This window comes from Tinamus guttatus, unplaced genomic scaffold, assembly GCF_059628265.1.
Source record: "Tinamus guttatus ecotype Peru unplaced genomic scaffold, ASM5962826v1 Tinamus_guttatus_pri_ptg000131l, whole genome shotgun sequence".
NCBI classification, from domain to species: domain Eukaryota; kingdom Metazoa; phylum Chordata; class Aves; order Tinamiformes; family Tinamidae; genus Tinamus; species Tinamus guttatus.
Window position 1 is genome coordinate 3,625,716 of NW_028288665.1, and position 20,400 is coordinate 3,646,115.

Sequence of the window (20,400 nt, forward strand, 5' to 3'; positions counted from 1 at the left end):
TACAAACTGCCCACCATTCCTAGAAAGGTAAAAGCTGCAGCTGTGTTAAATAAATTTTGCCTCTACAAGTGTAGTTATAACTTAGTTGTCTTAATATAGCTGCTGGTTAAGAAATGGAAAGTCACAGGAGGTTGAAAACACACACACCTTTGGAAGATACCAGGCCACCATGAGCTGCTTGTTTCCTTTTAATCCCCTCAGCATGGGAGGTCTAGCCATAGGGAAAGTAACGGTACTGCACCCCGTGCCTGCACGTTCCTGATGCCACAGAGGCAGGTGGATGGTTGTAGGCTGCTTCCGTCCAGCTCCAGAGGAGTAACTATGGGCTATTTATACAGAGCCGAAGTGAATAGGCACTATTATAACTACCCCCATAATATTAAATGATCAGTTAGATGTTAGAGCTGATGACATGAGTTTCCTACTCTCACCTGAATCCAGACTTTGGGCAGACCTGCTCCTTACTCACAGTACTTAGAGAACAACAAGCAGTACAATGTTTAAATTTTCCATTCAGCTGTTTTATAGTAGTCAAAAATAGTTTCCCATTCCTTTTTAAAGCCTTAACCTTTTTCCAAGATATTACTATTGGTATGTTTTGAAGGGTAGACCCATGCACTCTGTGTTGCCTTGGATTGTAATATGGATCTATTCTTTGGTGCATATGGTGTTCCAAGTTAGATATAACTGAAAGCCAAAGAATTTCCACTGCAGATACTGTTACAATGCAATGATAATACCAAGGACTGAATTCTGCCATCTCATGTGCACAGAAACTCATGGAATGACTATGGTTACAGGATAATTTGACAAATATGTCAAGATACTGATTTTTGTCCATCATATGGAGTAGTGATATTTTTTTAAAAGAAGGAAAAAAAGAAACTACAAACTTTTAAATCAGTAAATTACTCCTGGTACTGACTGTTTGTCAAGAGCCATTGGTTCTATTCAATCTAAAACTGTAAGAGTGAAAAATCCACAATGAAAGATAAGTGTTGTACTGGCAGATGTATTAGATCAATGTATATACTTCTGCCTTAAAGGAAGCCTTTATTATCAGTTTTTAACAACTTTTTAGTGAAGCACAATCTCATGAGTTTCTTGTATAAAATCAAAGTGGTACAATTGTTTACACTAAGATTTTTCTAAATAAAAACTTTTTAAAAAAGCAGTCTTTCTATAAATGATACAGCACAATGAATATACAGTGACAAGTGCAATAAATTATAGCTTATATTTACAAAAAGCCTTTTAAATGCAAGAATTTAGAGGTAAGTGCATTTAATACAAGTTTAATATGGATCAAAACAATCAGTTTGCTATTAGTTTCTGCTAGACAAATCTTAAGTCCGAAGTTGTGGCTACAATGTAAATGTATCCTTTAAAACAGTTTATTAGGTGCCTGGTTGAAGGGGAAAATTTGGTCAAAAACTAGAATACTTCATTCATGTTTTGTCTTCCTGTAAATAAATTGTCCAGTTAAAGAATGGATGGCCCCTATTTAAAAAAAAAAAAAAAAAAAAAAAAAAGCCAACATCTGGCGGACTGACCAAAAGCTGTAGAAGGTCCTTCCTTCCTTCCTGGACAAACCTTGCCTGGAAGATGAGGCAGCTGCCAGATGGGGAGTGGAAGGAAGATGCTTAAGACCAAGTGTATGAAATTACTGCCCGGTCAAATAGTGAAGCAAGAAGATCATCCTGTGCTTCTACCATTGGGTACAGCCACACCATCTTACACTTGCAGCATCAGACTTAACAGTGTGTGGAGAAGAAGGGGACTTGCTTTGGCACACCTGAAGATGCTTATTAATTATCAGCATGGTTGTCAGGAAACTCCTAGTACTAGGTGTAGTAACTGTTTCTTCTAGAAAAGGGGCAGTTCCTACCCCTAGCCAGAATTGCAGATTGTCTTGCGTAAGAGGCATCTGTTCCAAGCCTGAAGTACTAATAACACTTGTTTCCTCTTCCTGCCTTCCCCATCTCCTCCATCCCCTCCCATCCCTGGAAAAAAAAAAAAAAAAAAAACACACACACACAAAAACCACTCATTGGTTTTGGGGCTTGCATGCCCTTTTGGTAAAACTGAGGTACATATCCAAGCAACTGCTAAGGCCAAGCTGCAGCGTGAGGTTAAGGCCCCAGCTGGGTATGGTGTGTGTGGACCGGCTGCTGCTTTGCAAGCACTGCAGAGCAGAAGGGCTACTGGGCCGGCAGTTTTTAATAACTGCAGCAGTCTTCTGACACCACAAAGTATGGGCCCCAAACTCGTTCCTCTCACAAGGCACAAAAATGGTGTTTTGAAGAGTGTTTCATTGGGATTATTTTTCCAAGGTCAGGTAGTTCATGGAAGTATGCAAGGTAGGAGGGAAGTCCATGGTAGAAGCACAGAGTCCATGTGAAGACTGTCAGTGACATCCACAAGCTCTTACTACCATATTCCTGTATTTCTTCAAGATTACATTAGAATTATCATCAAAATAAAGAACGGATATGGCGTTCAGTTTGGTAGGTGCACAGCATGGCTTGGGAACGTAGTCAGGATTCATAAGATGAACCTGTTTCCAAAAAAGACAAGACAATTGATACAAGGATAACTTGCTTACAAATGCCCCTCTTTGCCACAGGTCTTTCTGAGGCTTACCAGAGTTTGTACAATGGCATGATTGGTTGCATTCATATGTGCATTGAGTGGAAAAGAGCACTCTCCATCACAGTAGTTGGCTGCATAGCCCTTTGGAGCGATTATCCAGTCCTTTTTAGGAAACAAACAGAACATGATATAAATTAAGAAATTGCCAGCTCAGACAACTGCATGCAATTAAGAGCAGCTGAAATTTTTCCACTAACTTTTCTTAAGGGTGAAAATGTGTTTTCCCTGAAACCATCTTTTTGTGAGCTGTGACTTTTCAGTGGACACACTGATTTTTTTAAAAATGTCCAAAGAATGGCATGCTTCTATGCATCGTGTAACTGCTGAGAACGAAAACAGTTTATTTTTAAAGCTGTTGCACCGGTGCCCCGTGGGGATTGTGGTTTGGATGCCTTTATGCAGCAGTGTTTCCTGCAGGTTAGCCCCTCTGGCTGAACTACCTTTCCTAGGTTGAATCACAGCCTCAGCTGGTGCTCCCTGTGGGAACAAACATCACACAGGTAAACACACCGCCAGAGCAGCAACGTGAAACACTGCTGTGGTGCCTCGCAGACCCTGTGCCTTAAGTACTCTTACAGGGATGCTTGTTAGTCTGCTGTGGAGAGTGTGACATATTATTTAACTAACTACTTTATCTGCCGCATGCATACTCCCAACAGGGGAGTTGCTCTGCACATGCAGATGATGAACTAGGGTGGTAGGTTGCATGAAATGCCATGGAGGAACGTGAAGCTTTTTCTTTGATGCACCCCCCGCCATCTCCCTCTCCCTTATTCCCTTCCCCCTAAATAACACCAAAAAAAAAAAAAATCACAGTTTTTCTGCTGCTGATACAAAAGAGCCAAAAGTAAACTGCAAATAACACTTGGCCCTTGCATTACTATTCCAGAAAGTTGGGTTTAAGTCATCAATTGGTAGGAGAAGCTTCTCCTCCTTTGGTGTCAGTCTCAGTAGGTCACTGTAGTAGTAATATATACCACATGCATACATGCTCGGAGTATTTTCTCTTTACACAACACCAAATGCCTGGGCTAGCTTGCATTTGGCTGGTTTAAAATCTAGTAACAGAGCAGGAATAGTACCAAGCTAGAGAATATTGCTACACCTGTGCTAACCAAGCTTGCCATTTAATTGCAAGCAAATCTTCACCCCTTTCTTTCAGTGTGTCCCTGATTTTCCCCATATCCTTACACAATGTTAAGCTGAAAAAAAAAAATTAAAAAAATAAAAAGGTTACTAAGGAAGCAGCAGAACCCAGCAATAGGAGGGACCTTCTGCTGGCCTCAGTCATGGCCACTTTTCCACTCCACAAGCAGTCACTGTACCTGGCCTCAAAGTCCTGCAATAAGCCCTGCCACTCTGCTGCCAGCATTTGGCAGCATCTTGCTTTTTTTGTTTTTCCTCAAACTGGCCACTAGAAAGGCAAAGGCAGTGCCTTTGGGGCTATGGACACTGGCTTTTGTTTGGAATTAGGACTTCAAAACTGGGAATATAATTCCTAACTAACTGGAAGCAGGGCAAGTTAACTAATAGGAAGGTGGAGCAGAATGACTGTGCCTAAGCAAAAGGCAGCAGCACTAGCAAGTAATGAGGTCTGGAGTCAGTGCACAGCCATAATTGTGGCTGGAGGGAAGGCAGCAAGCCTGGAGCTGGCCATCAGCTACAAGAAATGCTCTTGTCCCATTAGCTGCAGACAGGACCCACAGGTCCTGGGTATTGAAAAGCAGCGAGGGCAGCACTGAGTGAGGGCTTTGAAGTACAATCTACAAAAACAGCCTAACTGACAGAAATGGGACCTCCCTAACAAAAGTATTGAATGACAAAAATTAAAAAAAAAAAAATAAAAAAGAGGGCGTTCTCTGGAATACTACATTTGACAAAGCTATGGCTTGGCCCTGAATAACTGCCATTAAAAATAAAAACACTTCCATAAAAAAAAAAAACAATCTTCAACCAACCTACCTCAGTGAGCACTAACGTCTTTGGCCTTATCTTACATTAGGTTTAAAATAGACTGATGGCTAAAAAAGATTGATTCGGTTAAAGCTAGTATTTCTAGGGTTCTTTCTTAATAAGGCACACAGATATGAGACCTTGCATGTGCTGTGACTCTGTGAGTGACAGAGTATGACTGCATACTTAAATCTCATAAAATACCAAGCTTCCTCTGGCTTTTATCAGATGTCACAACTATCAATATTTATTTGGCCTTCCCTGTGCCTGGTCTTAGTGGGGAGGCACAGGGGACATTTTAAAGCATAATGGCAGCCTCAAGTGGAATTACCATGACACTGTTTAGATAACATTTCATAACAAAACGTCTAGTTTACCCAGAGAGAAACATCACACACCTGCCATCCCAAGTCTTGGAAGCTAACATAAAGTTCATGCTTTCTGCAAGCTGTTTTTAAGTCACTGCTGTTGTAATCTGTTAAAAGAAAAAAAAGCGGTCAGGAATTTAATGAAAGAGGCAGTACGTCGCTGCAGGGCACAGCTGGGCAGATCTGCGTACGCGGAGGGTTCAGCAGTGAGCAACTGTGAGCGCCTGCAGCAGCTCCGAGAAGAACCATGTTGAGGGATGTAGGAAGTTGGGCTGACTTGAAGACGCCAGCAGGAAGGGAGGCAGCCAGGCAACATCAACGGGGTTGTAATTCCTTCAGTGTCCCTGGTCAGCCTGATGAGCAGCACTCATAAAACACCCCTAGGAAAACCATTTCTTAAAAACAAATGCCTCTTCCTTCAGCCCGGCATACATGGTGTCCCCATATGTTCCAATTTGCCCCTGCTTTGTCCTGTGGCAGTTTCCAAGGGGATGTGATCAAAACACACACAGTAACTGCATGAATTATAACCCCAGGTACATTAAGTATCCTCTTGTGTCTCCTGTGTTGGTTAGCCAAGGGAGAGAGGTCCCTCAGGAGGTATGTCCAACAGCCAGCCAAGCTGTTGCTCCTGTCCCTCTCAGCCCAACGCTGGCCACCAGGCATAGTCCCTCCGCCATGCCTTAGGAGACAAGTGGCTCCATCCCATGCTGTGACTTCATTATCGGCAGTGTTTCACCTCAAAAACGGCAAGGAAGGGTATAAGCGCTTGACATTAGCTTGCCCACGGTGTACAGAAGAGCATGGGCCCACACCTCCAATGAGAGATCACCTCTCCCCTGGTCATGGCCCAGCTTGGCTGATGTCTCACCAGTGCAGAGGCTGCTCAGATGTCCCTACAAAATGCAGCTTTTGATGGTGAGTGGAATTTCCCATTTATATTTAGAAAGCGACGGGGCTCAGCGTGCGAGCACCTGGAACCGCAGCCCCGTGGAGAAGCGAGAATTCAGGCCGTGACAGAGGGGCCTTTCACTTCCAGGGGGCTGCATAAACCCAGCCTTGATAGGCAGGGGCTGCACCTCATCACGCTCCCAATGGCCACCGGGTGTCGGCGGAGCGTCCCTGCCGCAGAAACCACCCGCCTCCACAGCCGCTGCCGCCGGCCGTGACCCCTGCCGTGTTCACGCAGGCCCGTCTTGCTTGCGTGGCAGGGAAGCACGTTTCCCCCCTGGATTGAAAAATAACAGCACTCATCCCAAAGGGAGTCGCTTCCCATTTATCATGTGGCAAATGGAAAGTGATGGGAAATGAGGGCGAAGGAGAAGGTGGCAGATTCGGAGGAGCAGCATGGGAGCTCATGTCCCCGGTCTTTGGTCACATGCGGCTTCCCGCGACTTCGTCCGTGGGAAGGCTTTAATGCAGCGTGGACCCAGATTGCCAATGTCTCTGGCCCATGTCTTAACAGCGGGGGCCGTCTTTCCTCTCGTACGCCTCATTTCCAACTACATGGACTTCCATAAGCAGTCGGATGCCACACACCAATGCACATGCCCCCCACCGACCAGCATGTTTCGGCCCCCAGTGCTGCGTGAAAGGGCACCAGCCCAGTCCACAAATGAGGCTGCTGGGGTAGGAAAATATTTTTAGTGACTTTTTCCTTGGCTTTGAATAAGCCTTTTTTTTTTTTAAGTTTGGGAACTACGAATGCAAATATTTATTCAAAAGAAAAACTATAATACCAAAAGCACATCCAACTGACATTAAGGCAGCACAGCATTACAGTTGGGTACAGTTAACACTGAAAAAAAAAAACCTTACACCTACAAAACAAACCTAGTCTCCAAACCACCAAAGATTAGAGAGTTGTTTTTAGAAGCAGTTTGGGTTTTAAACTTCGAGAATTGCATTTCACTCTTTCAATAGAATCACTTCAATCATGAATTTAATCAAGTTAGAGGTGCTGGACAACATACTGCGGCAGCATAAACATGCTGTTTTTCAGAAGCCCTCAGCAGCAAGAATGGAAGTGGGTTTTCCTATTCAAGCTTTCCATCCTGAAAGCAGACAGACCTAGTAGAAATCATGAGGTTTGTTGTTGTTGTTGTTGTGATTGCTTTAGATTAGTCTTTTCAGTCCCTGATTTAGCCCAGGAGTAAATTTCTAGCAAAATATTTCTCTAAATGATCAGCTCATAATAAGGAAGTAAAGGAGTAGTAGATACTCTTTTAGTAGTGAAAGGCTTTCATTTTAGGACCTGAAAGCATGACTTCCATTATTCTTTCATGAGAAATATGCTGTTTGCTCAGGGGAGAACCTTCCATATTCAGTCCAGAGTTAGAGTGGTCAGTTAGGTGGAGATTATCTATCCATGACTAAGTAGGCAAAACTATGATCTGTTCCAATAGAGCCATGGTTTGCTCAAATCAGCTATGACAAAGGGGAGAAGGCCATGGAGGCAGAGAGAGCAGGAGTGGGAGCAGAGGCTGCGAGCAGTCAGAGGGAAAAAGAAGAGCTGCTTCATCAGCTCTGTGGAGCAGGATGTGCTACAAATGCGACTCCTCACCCTGTGTGAAACTGGCCCTGATAATGCACCCCACCTCCCTGGTAGGCAAGTGAGTACTGCATGGCACCTGGTGTACATTCAGCATCAAGTGCTGGCTGTTCTCACTGCCCTACTTCAAGTTCCTTGCTCTTACCCACTCTGCATTCAAGGCAGATAAACACACAGAGCTCTACCTCCTCGCTTGTTCAGACTCACTCTTTGCTTTTTAAATGTCAATATAGCAAACACCCTCTTTCCTGGGATTTGCCTTTTCTTCTGTTTAATCCTCACGCCAAATTCCTCTTCTCTCCCACTTACTTCCATTTACCTACTTTGTCCTGCAAATACTTCAGAGAAGGATTTTTCAAAATCCTTTTAGCTGAGCCACAGTGCCATATCCAGCTCCTCATAGCTGGAGTTTCTGAAACTTCTGCAGAGAAAATCAGTATGAGGAACTGGAGCAAGTCATCTCAATGGGATGCAGGGAGCCAGCCCATGCTTCCCCCTGCTGAACACCTCAAAATAGTGGTAGTGTTTCGTGCATATGTAGAAGACCTGAGGGTCCACCACTCCTTGGCTTACTCTCAGGTTTAGCACACAAGATTTTTGCATTACACTGGGCAAGCCTTGTTGCAAGGTACTTGTTTGCTATGCTTTAATTTGACTTTGGGGGAATTAAACGAGGAATCAACTTCAGTCCAGCTTTAAGCATGTTCTAAACCTTTAATCAACTCTCAGCAGTCACTTTCTGAATTGGGAGAAAAACATCTAGCAATGCAGACACACATAATAACTATCTGTTCTCCACAGTCTGAGGTTCGGCATATGGCCTGGAACCACATACTTCCAATTACGGGGCTGGGAAAGACAAATCCACATGATCGACAGTTTTAGTTGGTTAGCTAAAGCTCTCTGAGCTATTGAAACTGGCCTCCACAACACATTTTCACCAAACCCTGGAAAGCAGTACCACTGCTCCATTCCAGCGGGCTACACTGTCTTAGCCCATATTGCCACTTGAGGTGACTGACGCTGCACGGCCCAGCTCTTCCCTGCCAGATTTACAAGGGCAGTGAGGGCTGAAAGCAGAACCTGCGGCCAAGGAACACAGTGAACAACTGAAACGGGAACAGCTTAAGCTGCCACAACACAATTTGCCACAACACTTGTTAGCCAGAGACCTTCAAATCCATGCAAGTTTAAGGAGCTCCTATAGGTCCTCTGTTAGTTTAGCAAAATTGTCTCTTTGGTATACTCAGTAGCACTAGCTTGGCATTTAGAATTCTGACACTGTGTTTAATCACATTGCAAACTGTTTGTCTAAAAGGCAGATTAAAACAAAACAAAACAACCCCTAGTCCTGCACTTAAAAATAGCTCCCAGGACAGCATGGTTCAAGCAGCGCGGTTATGACAGCTTGTCTCTCTGGCTTATTCACGCTGGACGGCCTCTGGTTTCAGCAAAGTTGTGCACAAGTGCACAAACTCGACTTTCTGCAAGTGCAGATGTTTCTCTTAAGGCTGGACACTGGCATTTGTGCTGCTTAAGGGGGAGAGAGGATAGTCTGACCCTAGTGATCCTCCTCCTCCAGATACTTACACACCAATCTTAGATTTCTTATAACCTCTCCCACGTTAAGTGCTGGCAAAGAATATATAAATATTTACTGAGTTTAATCTGTCTGAGAATACCCTTGCTGATCCCGAGGTGCCAGTTTACCAGATTCCACAAGGTAACTAATTGCTTTGGCAGTCCAAAATAGCTTTGACTGAGGTCTCCAAGGCCAGCCCCTTTTTCTTAGTGTTTGACTTGGGTGCTTTGTCCGGATAAAGCTGGTGTAAACTGATCATGCGGTTAAACAACAGCCCACTTAACCAGGAAAGTCGTCTGCTTGGGTGGGAGGGCAGAGACACATTGGGCTGAAGTGGACGTGCATGTGAAGGCAGAGGCAGAAACCGCGGCCACCTTGCTCCAGCCTGCGCTTCAACACTACTAAAAGGAAGATTTTGTTGCAAGATAACGATAATGATGTTTATTAACAAGACTTCTGCCACCACGAAAGCATTTGGCCTTATTTACCTTCGGTGTTTGTGTGCGCTGTGCTTTGCGGTCTTCTAGGCGCCAGGGGTATGTCTCTCACGGCAAAGCACTGTGCGTGTATGCAGCATGGCACTGGAAGGGCAATTTCCAAGGAAGACTTAAATCCGGAAGAGTGAGCGTAGCCAACAGGCAGATTTTGTACGTGACAACCTCTGTAAGGAAAGCCTTGTGGGAACAAATTTGCTTCAGCGTCATCTCTGTAGAAGAGTGCACGGCTGCTGGGCGCAGGCAGAGAGCAGTGCGCCACGGCACACTACAGCACCATGTTTAGGTCATTCATGGAGCTGGCGGTACGGCAGCAAAGCTCTTCTGCCTTGCCATCACAATCTGTGATGCTAAAAAGAGCTCCCACCTCAGGTCAACTAGAGTCAGCAAAGGGCTTGAGAGCACAAGCTGGCCACATTGCAAAAATCATTGCGTTTCAGACTCCAAAACTTGCAGATAACAGCAGATAACCCTTCTCCCACACATCTTATTCTTCCGTGCCCTGGGCTACAGCTGATAAGACAATTCTCTGCCTCAACAGCCCAAAATACTGCCTTTTCTTCCTGTTCACTTGCCTTCTACAAAAGGGTAGAGCTTGGCTCCAAGAACATATTGACGCAGGACTCTATGTCAAAGCAGTTTTTAACCATGGGGGTTACTCGGTTCTGCTTTATATAAGCCACTCATAATTACGCGTTTAAAATACAGGGAAATGATCATTCTTGGCAAAAAGAGTACATACTATATCTAGACTTTTACGCCGCAGTCATAACCTTAGCATCTGAGCAGTAAGCTGGATAACAACTACACATCAAAGAAAACACAGCAGGGCCCCTGGGCCTCCATGCAAGGCCCAGGCTCACTCAGTTCAGCACCCGTCCAGCAGGATGCTTCATGCAGGGCAGAAGCCTTGAAATGCCCTATTTATACAGTCACTTGGGTTTTTTTAAGCATAGCCTGCAATCCTTACCTCAAGTCCCAACGCTTTCTCAGAAAGAGGCCCATTTTTGACGGAGACAAGAATAAACCCCTGAGTATTCAGTAACACAGAGGAGGGAAGGGTCAGTCCACCAACACGTGCCAACATGAGCCAGCTGCCTTGCACTCCAGGGTAGAAACTGGCCCACCCGCTTCCCACTCACTCCAGCCCTGACACGTCATGGTGATGGCACAGGGCATGGGTTTTAAGAACTCACCAAAGTTAAAAAGTCTTTTTTTTTTTTAAAAAAAAAAAGGCCCTGTGATTTCTTTAATGCTAAAAACATACATTGGTCTGCAGAGCAATCCCTACTGGGTCATCAGGGCCCCTCAGGCTGTTAAATCAACCACTTCTAAGGAGAACAGAATCTAAGAGTGTCACTCTTAGAAAGGAAAATAAGCCGATGCAGACTCTCCTTTCTAAACAGAGAAACCAAACAAACATACATCTCAACTTTAAATTCCCCCTCCTTTCCCCCACCCTTTAAATCCACAGAGGCTCAACTATACCTTGTTGACTACTAGACTGCCAAATTCCAGGTTTTAAATTAAAGCTGGCTTTGAGCTAGAAAAGCTCAAAAAAGCACTTGAAACCACAAAATGACCGGCTATTTTTTTCCCTTTTGTCATTTTATAATTTTATAATCTAAAGTGTGGTTGTAGTCATGAAAGCAATGTAAAAATGGTCCTTTTTGCCCAATATATCTGCTCCCTCTGGAGCTTTGAGTCATATCTTCTGATTTAATAGCAGTGAAAACTTGTTTTTAGCACTGCAAAGCTTGCAAGGCTAAGGAGAGAAAGTTGGAGTCTATCCTGACTCCACTACCAGCACCACAAAACAGCAAAGCAGCAAATAATTTTCCCCAAGAGCTGTAAAAACATTAACAAATCAGCTCGCACATCACCGCGATGCGGGAGTGCAGCAGCTGAGTCCACCTGAACAGGAGAATTACATGCTGTGTACCTAACAGCTGGGCTTATTGCTTAATAACATCTACATAAATGAATTGCCCGCATGCTCTTTGCAAATTGATCCCCAGGGGGATAACCTTGCAAACAGTTGTGACACGTGCCTTTTGAAACGTGTCTTGGAAGCCACCAAGGAAAAATAAAACTAAAAATGAGTCCCAGCAAATGTGACAAATGAACTCTTTTTCCTGCGGGATTGGTGGAGGGCTCTTCCTCTAGCCCTGGTGCTCAAACCCATGCTCTGGAAAGTGAAATGAGCACGTTAACTAGACCCTACAGTATTGCACCAGTGAGGGTTGAAGTTGCGCCAGTGCTACTAGGGCACTCTTAATGCGGGACAGCCCAAGGATGTCCCTCAGGCCACCTGAAACACCAGCAGCACCCCTGCTTTGAGGTATATAGCCAGCTTGTGCCCAACTTGCAAACTTGCCTGATTTACCTTCCTTTAAATGAACTTTGACCCCAGCGCCTGCTTCTTGCAGTAACTTGGGTTCCCCATTGCCTTTGCTGACTTGCTTTTTATGATTTTCCATGCTCAAAACCTATAACTTTATTGAAGGTAGACTGGAGCGGATGATTACATTGGCAACACAGTACCAACTTCGGCAGAGCCTTTTTAAAAGGGCAGCTCTATTCTGACCCACAAGCAAGGCAAAAATCACAGGCACCACTGGGCACAGAGTCATGCTGTAGCATGGACACACGTGGAACAACACCCAAAGGCAGCCAACGCGGCTGCCAGCCCAGCACAACAGCTCAGTCACCATGCAGGCAACCAAGAGTACAGCAGAGCCTATGGATTCACACCTGATAAAGCTTTGGTAGCACTGGCTCATTTCTCTGGGCAGTGTCTGAGCATGCACTAACGAAACACAACCACCTATCTTCCTTGGGGTATAGTCATTTCTAGATACAGGAAAAGCAGGGCTCCTATTGGGAAAGAAGGGGGCAGCATAAGCAAATTAATCAAGCAACTTGGAATGAGCCGAAATGTATGAGAGGAAAGAAGGTGCTCAATGAATAAAGAACTTCCAGCACTGTGATGCAGGACAGAGCTGCTGGAAAACAGAGATTTTCTGATTTGTTCTGAAAATTTCAGAGCTGTCACACCAGCACATGACAGCACACATAATGTCATTGTACAGTCTCTCCAACACACAGCCTTTCCACAGCAAACCTGGCAAGCCTGCTTGCATGCTTGGAAATACACTTTACTCTTTACACTGCTGTTCCTACAAGGAAAAAAAAAAAAAAAGAACTTGGGCTGCTCTACCAAGACTTTTCCAAAGCAAACTGAAAGAGGACTGTGCTGGAAAGGCATATGTGTGATACTATAAATCACAGTGAATGCCAAGATGGAATCTTCTAAATATCTCATTTCGCATGGCGTAATTCTAGGCAAACATTACCTGAGACTCCCTCTCCCATTCCTTCGCAGTTGTCATCTGTTCCTCCAAAGAAGAGCACCCCACCTCATGTGCCCCTTCTTGCTTTTGCACATCGAAGCAAACAGAAACATCACAAGATGTTTCCCCAGCTCCCAGACAAAATGGACATCGCGTCATTACCTGTGACACTAGACACCCTGGAAACATCCTGAGCCTGGGTGGAACGGTTGCGACTCTGCTGCCTGCGCCTGCCTGCCGCTGATCTAGTCGTCCGGACATGAACTTCGCTCACTTTGAAAAACGCCACCATGAAAGGCTGTTTGTCATATGGACCATCTCGGCCTATAAGGCCTGCTTCTCTGGGGTTCACACTGAAACCTTCAAATAAAACAGAAAAGTATGTATTAGCAAAACTGGGATGGATGGGTTGCTCTTTTCATCACTGACATATCCCCTTAAGCAGGATTTTCTCACTTCTTGTTCATGTTATTTTATTGCTGAACATCTCCCTTCTGCCACCACAATCTACTGACATTTTTATGACAACATCCCATCCATCCTTGACAAAAGGCACCACCACAGTGTCTCGACATATTTTTTAATCCCTAAAGCACCTCTACTCCATTTTAGGCATTAAAAAAATGTGAGAGAAAGATGCATAAAATGCAAAGCCCAGATGTGTCAGGAAATGAAGTTCTGCTACCCGAGAAACCCTCAAAGCAGAGTTAGGAGACTCCTCGGATGAAGAGGGCAAAGAGAAAGTGTGATTTTGTCAGAAGTGGGAATGATCTGGGGAAGCAGAAGCTTGCATTAACATTTCTTTAGGAAGAACAGTGGCTCTTGGGTCTCATTTGCCCCCACAGGTGTACCAAAAAATGGGATGAAGTGATAGAATATGAACACAAGGTTGGAGACTCACTCCCACAGAGGTAGGATGCAGCTTTCATCTTTTTTTTTTTTTTTGTCTTCCATTCATGTAGACCTTCTACATCCTCACTGCTTATCCTCTGACACTCAATACCGTGCACTTTTTTAGGTTTTTTTTTTAATCCTTTTTCCAGTCTCCCACCACAAGCTCCCCTTTTCCACCTCTCAAAGTTTCTGTGGGCTGTGAAATGCTACTGTTTCGGCTGTCCTTCAGAGGGACCACTCCTGCCCTGCAACCACATTGCTTCTACCATGCAGGGTTCCCATCCTTGGCTGGCTCAGATATGAGCAGTGACGGTCTGAAGGTGCCTGCCAGCTCCCAGCCAAGCCATAAGCCCACACAGGAGAAGGCATGACCAAGAAAAAAAAAAAAAAAAAAAAAAAAAAAAAAACAGAACAGCACACTGCTCCAACCTACCCCTGCTGGCTCATCCTGATACTGTTCGGAGATACCTGACCTCCGTTGTGGGTTAAGTGTAGCTCACATATAGTTGCTTCCGTAAACAAACAGGATTAGAGACAGGTGAGAAGTTGATAACCTTCAACTCATGTACTCAGATACTTTGCTTAGGGTATTTGTTCCAGCTGCAGGAGGTACAATACTCATGCCCCCATGCTGCCACTGGTCTCTACTAGCACCACTTCCAAACAAACAAAATCAATCAAAAGACTCACGAGATGATTTGCACAAATTGGTCCATAACCTACCATCCCGAGTCACCACGCTCAGCTGAAGCCCCATGTTGTGCTGAGGGTTCATCACCCACATGTTACTGGTAGCAGTGACGTCAAACTCCAGCCAACCTTCCTCAGAGGCCCACACTGCCCGTGTGTCCAGTAGAAACAGGTCAGAAGCTCTGCAGAGGAGAACAGTAAAGACAAGGTTGGGCTGTCTGGGTTTTTTGCCACTGGCTTACCCTGTTACAGCCCTGGAAGAAACAGAAATTGCAATTGTTAAAAGTGATGTTAATAACTACAAAAATCGGCCCTTCAAACCTACTTGCTTATATCCAGAGTTTGATCTTGTGACGCACATTATACTCAGCATTACAAAGCCTTTCTCTATTTTGCTTGAGGCAAGTAAACCTAGTTCTCCGATTTGGGTGTTACTTCACTTTCACTAGCAAATGATTTGTAAGTCATGCTTCTTCCTGAAGAAGGTAACTTTAGTCCTGACTGGACAGTGGTGAAACTACAAGCATTCCCAGACATTGAATGACTTTTGTCAAAGAGCTTTTGTGGTTTCAACCTAGTTTTCCCACAACAACGATCCAGCACTTGGCAGTAATAATAATGATAAAATCAAGTAATGGGTCAATTATCAAACGGTCAACGAAAATGAACTGCTATGCAGCCTCTAAAGACATTTTGTTGAGGTGTCTCAACAAGGCTTAGCGAGTCTTGCCCCAAGGCTGCCTTTATGGGCTTCAGCTTCAAATGCTCTCAAGTCTATTCCTTTTCTGCAGGGTCAAATTCTCACTAAAACCCAATTCAATGAAATCGACTGCAGAAGCACCCAGAAAAATACTCTGCTTACCTTTTCTCACTGTGTTATATGCCTAACTTTCCTGTATGGAAGAGCTGTAATTCCTCTCCTGACCAACATTACAAAACAGATACCTCACATTGATTTCACCTTTAGCAATATCTCCCCCCAGGAATATTTTTTTCTAGCAATAACATAACGGAAATGAGCAAGCAGGGTACCTGTCCCCTCCACCCATCAAAAGTTAACTTAAAAAAAAAAGTTGGAGTTACGGTTTATTTTTGGCCAACTTCTATGTCATACTGCCCAGCAGCTTGGTTTACATGAGATCACACATGGAAAAATAAGCACTTAAGTATATTAGGGCTCCTGGTGTAGCTATTTTTTACAATGTGGAGGCTTTCCTCTGCCTTGCTGGTAGCCGCATGCTCTGGAGTTGACTCAGCAGCCTTTCCCACAGAAGCCTTTGCCACCGCGCTTCCAACAGGAAGAGCAGTTCAGGAACAACTCTGACCTTCACCTCCAACAGCAGCAAGGGGCTGAGGCTGGCCAGCTGCTATACATTTCGGAAAGCCTCACGTTGAAAGGCTGAGCTTTCTCAGGCATGGTGTATAATTGAAGTGCTGCTTAAAGGAGCCGAGACTCCCCACTCTTCTCCATGTTGAGAGGTACAAACTGCTAGGTATTCATATGCCTTAATAAGGCAATGCTTGAAATGGGCTATATCTAAAAATAGATTTTCTTAGCACCTTTTCTGCCCTTCTTCCCCACACTTTGCTTTTTAATCTCCTGTCTCACTTCCCCTCTAAGTGCCATGCTCTCCCCCACAACCCCCTGCTCCAGAGATCACTCCATTTGAGCCTCCAGATGACCACAGCTTCCATGTTACTTCTACACAAACCAGAGAGGCCCAGATGCAAAGCCCTGTATGAGCTTTCATGAACATTCGACTCCTTTGGATTGGTCGGGTCTACAGTAAAGAGGAGGTTCAGAGCTAAATTCCCCTTGCCTTGCATTTTGTGAAGGCATCACAGCGCAGTAAGCCCGAAAGGACCACAAGACATCATCTAGTCCTTGAACTCTAGACAGGAACAGCTACATTCATGTTATTCCTGAGATGTTTGTCTGGCTTAGTCTTAACGATTTCCGGTCTCAGGAACTACTCGGTCACACCAGGAAATCAAATATGCTTCACTTTAAACATTGTTTTTGTTTTGCTTTTCCCCATAGTATCTAAAGTAAATCTTGTTTCACTTAAAGCCCACTGTTGTTGTCCTTGGTGTCAGTACAAATGAGGATGCCCTCCCCTTTCCCTTCTTTTTTTTTTTTTTAATCATATGTTTGTTCATACTGGAAGAGGAAGAGATGGCACAACAATCTCCCCTTTTTCAAGAAACGCCAGGTCGTGTTTTCTAGTCTTTGTCTATTCTCATTGCTCTCTATAGACTCAATTCCAACGAAAAATCTCACTGACACTGAATACAGCAGAAGATTAATTTTCATATGTCTAACAGACTGTTTCTCTGCTCATACATTTCAGAATAGTATTTATTTTATTTTAATTTCCTAAAACTCCATTAACTGAAGTCCATCTTGTGGTTCCCTACAAACCTGAGATCCTGGGCTACAAAATACCCACTTATTTCCTTTGGTGACTTTGCATGCCTAATGTAAATATCTTGCACTTTTTGCTACCAAACCACACTGTTTCTCCCCCTGATTGAATCTTCATTGAGATTATTTAAAATACAGACCCATCTTCCAGTGTCATAGGTCCAGCACTGGAAGGCCCTCCAGTGTAATTAGAATGGGAAGGGTGCTGAACCTAGCGCAATAGCAGGGGGCACAGACACACAAGGGCTAAATAGAGATAAAAGTGGAAAACGTATGGAGAAAAGGGAGTAGAGCCGACTCTGTGATCACCACATACACTGGGAATCAAATTCATTCTTCCTGACTCAGCATTCTTCCACTTCTAAAAGTATTTGTGAACTCCTGGCATCTTCCTGGGGGGACAGCTCATGTAAGATAACAACCTACTATTGCTACCATTTGTAGCGATCCTGCTGTCAAAAAATTCAACTGGCAGAGGTCTGTGTTGTGAATCTCACAGTTCCAGTCCTGCCCATCATGTTCACAGGGAATTGCAGCCTCCTGACTGAATTTGCTTTCCTTTTTTTCCAGTTATGCTTTCTAAAGACCGTAGAAATCACACTGAGCCCATTCCTCTCCCACTAAAGCTACAAAGGAAAGACAGGAAGTGTAAGAGCTAAAGATGATGTTTAGTCCAATATTATTCCTGATGCTGGACTGTAGGGTGACTGAGGTAGAGACAATGTGTCCTCTGTGTTTGCACAGTGTTTGCTTGGCAGGTCCATATTCTGCAGCCTTACTTATTGTAAGGCTGTATGAGCAAATGAACAGGGGACTTCTTCAAGCCAGCAGGCAGCGCTGGGTAGCAGCCTTGGAGAGGCGGATTTCAGTCTCAGATGTTTCCCCTCATACGGTGTTTGGGAACTCCCTGCAGAGCAGACTTACAGTCTGGGCTCAAAAGTGCATTTGCCACTGAGTGTCCAAACTGAAACGACTCATACAGGTTTTCCGAAGCACCCACAAATGCAAACAAAGTCATCAGAAGTCTATTCTGAGTAAAGTATGTTACAGAGTGACATACACTGAGGAGGGGAAAAGCCCACCAGAAAAAATCCAACTGTAACTGGAGACACTTTACTCTCACCTGACCATGCATCAGCTTCTTGTTTGCTTGACCAGAATCATGCCACCACTTTCCCCACAGAGCCGTGGCAAGAAAAGAAATGATATTTGACTGCTGCTCCAACCAAACTGAAGACGGCTAGATATATCTCTATGTATATGTGTATACACACAGAAACAAGTGAACAAGAAGGTGACCATATACAGAGCCAGTCATATGAAACAAAGCACCGAATTTCTATTTATTAAGTGATCACATAAATCCTGTGCAGTGAAGCAGGCAGTTGTCTTTCAGGGCGAAGTATGCATTCATGTATATGGACAAATTAATTGAAAAATATCTCAAAACTTTGGCATTTGAAAATATGAGAGATGAGATGGTGAACTGAGGGAAACAGAAAAGGAGCATGAAAAATAAGAAAAATTGGGAAAAGAAAATGAAGAAATACATGAACCAACATCCCTAACCAAGAAGAAAACGGTATCTGCCCTTAGCATAGACTGAAGGAGAGTCAGACGGCAAGTTTGTACACAACAAACTGCACATATATCAAGGATATCACAGGACCTCTGGCATACACACAATAGTATGAAGGAGTTTCAAATTCAGGGTACAGAAGAGAGGTTTCATCGTCAAACCTGCCTCCAGTTTCGTATACATGTCTTGTCAAACCTCTTTGTCACTGTAATATATATCCGACAGTCTCATCTTTAGTTCAGTGTGCTCAACTATTCCTAATGAGTTTAATTACTGTTTTGCATAATTAGGGTGCTACAGGCATAATGTGTATTAAGCTTATATTATTAGAAAGAAGCTAGTGAATGGGAGAAACTTAGGCAATGAGCTGAAAGAACTCTCCTGAGAAAACAGAGGAGATTAAATGGGAAGATGAAAGTGGGGGGTTCCTGACTCAAAACAGGAGCTCTTTGTTCTGGATCAGAGCCATGAAGCTGAAGGCTGAAGAAATAGATGGAAGCATTTCAAAAGACTTCAGAGCTGGACTGAGGAGCTAAGGTCGAGAGAGCAAGCACGAGTGACTGAAATAAACATCAAGAAGGACACAGTTTACAGGAGAAATACAACCTGTGGGATTCAGAAGGCAGGATTTAGCTCCAGTGCCCTCAGTGAGCAAGCTGATTTGTCAAATATAAATAACATAAACAGCTACTATTCTTAACACTAGCATCCTAACCATCTACTCAAGACATTTATAGGAGAAACAGTTTTCATCTAATTTCAGTGCTTTTTTTCCCCTCTAACATAAATATTTTGTTAACTAAAACCTCTGTGTAAACCTTTCAACAAAATGTCTCTGGGTGTTAATTCACTTTAATTGAACACTAATTAGATTAGGACTCAGTCAAATTAGTAACCAGGTCAAGTGGTTAATCTTAGTTACTATACTTACCGAAATGTCCAGATTAAAATAATTTCTCTGTTCTAGATACACATTACAACATGGAACTTTGCTACAGGAAAAACACCAAAGCTGTAAAAAGCTAAATTTAAGACATATATGTTGAACCTTTTTTTTTTTTTTTAATTTTCCCAGTCCCTGATTTTTCTCTCCCAACTGGTCAGAAGTTTTACCAAGGAGGCAGTGAGAATAAACAGAACTCTCACCTTCAAAATGACCAAGTTAAAGGTCTCTCATTTTAATTACAGATCTCACAACAACATTTTTGGACTAGCTTCAAAGCTCACAATTACCCAGGTGTTTAAAGGATTGTTACGCATCAACAGCCATTTACCAAAGCATTAATTACTATAAGTCTCTAAAACTTTCCTCGGCTGAACCTTTTTGTTTACTTTTCTTCAAAGACAAGTTGACATAATAGTCTAGACTGCCTAACAGCACTTTCTGAAATGGGGATTTTGCACAGAAGTATGTGGGATTTACATTTTTAATTAACATACTTTCAAATACTCTTCTCTGTGTGCCTTGGGATCTGAGCCTTTAGTTTTACTGATGTCAACCTTTGGTAAAAATTATTCTGCACAGAAGAAACTATCAAGATTATTTGCTCTTATCAACTAATAGAGTAAAAGCTGCTCCCACAACAGATGCAGTCTTACAGACTTGCTACACAGACAGAATTTTGAAACCATAGCCTTTCAAAACTGTAAATCTTCCACCATTTAGTAGAAGTTAGAAGTTGCTTTCAACTAAGAAGAGTTTTTTATTTATAGAACACCTTGTCTGTTGAGTGTACACAACACAAGATTCTGCCAACAGGTACAATACAAACAACTTAGTATGTCTAAATGACCATTATTGCAAAGATTAAAAGGCACTATGATCTTAATTAATTAGCACTCATCATCACAAAGAGCCT

The 20,400-nt window shown here is 43.5% G+C and overlaps 1 protein-coding gene across 1 annotated transcript in view; it reads right to left on the reverse strand.

The window, feature by feature from the left end:
* Positions 1-2,227: 2,227 nt before the first annotated feature.
* Positions 2,228-20,400, reverse strand: part of BMP6 (bone morphogenetic protein 6) — a 92,207-nt gene continuing 74,034 nt past the window's right edge. Inside the window, exons 3-7 of the mRNA XM_088521744.1 lie at positions 14,571-14,719; positions 13,116-13,313; positions 5,004-5,080; positions 2,644-2,754; positions 2,228-2,557 (exon numbers count right to left, since the gene is read on the reverse strand). Coding sequence (XP_088377870.1) covers positions 2,408-2,557; positions 2,644-2,754; positions 5,004-5,080; positions 13,116-13,313; positions 14,571-14,719 — 685 coding nt within the window. The 3' untranslated portion in view covers positions 2,228-2,407. The remainder of the gene's footprint in view (positions 2,558-2,643; positions 2,755-5,003; positions 5,081-13,115; positions 13,314-14,570; positions 14,720-20,400) is intronic.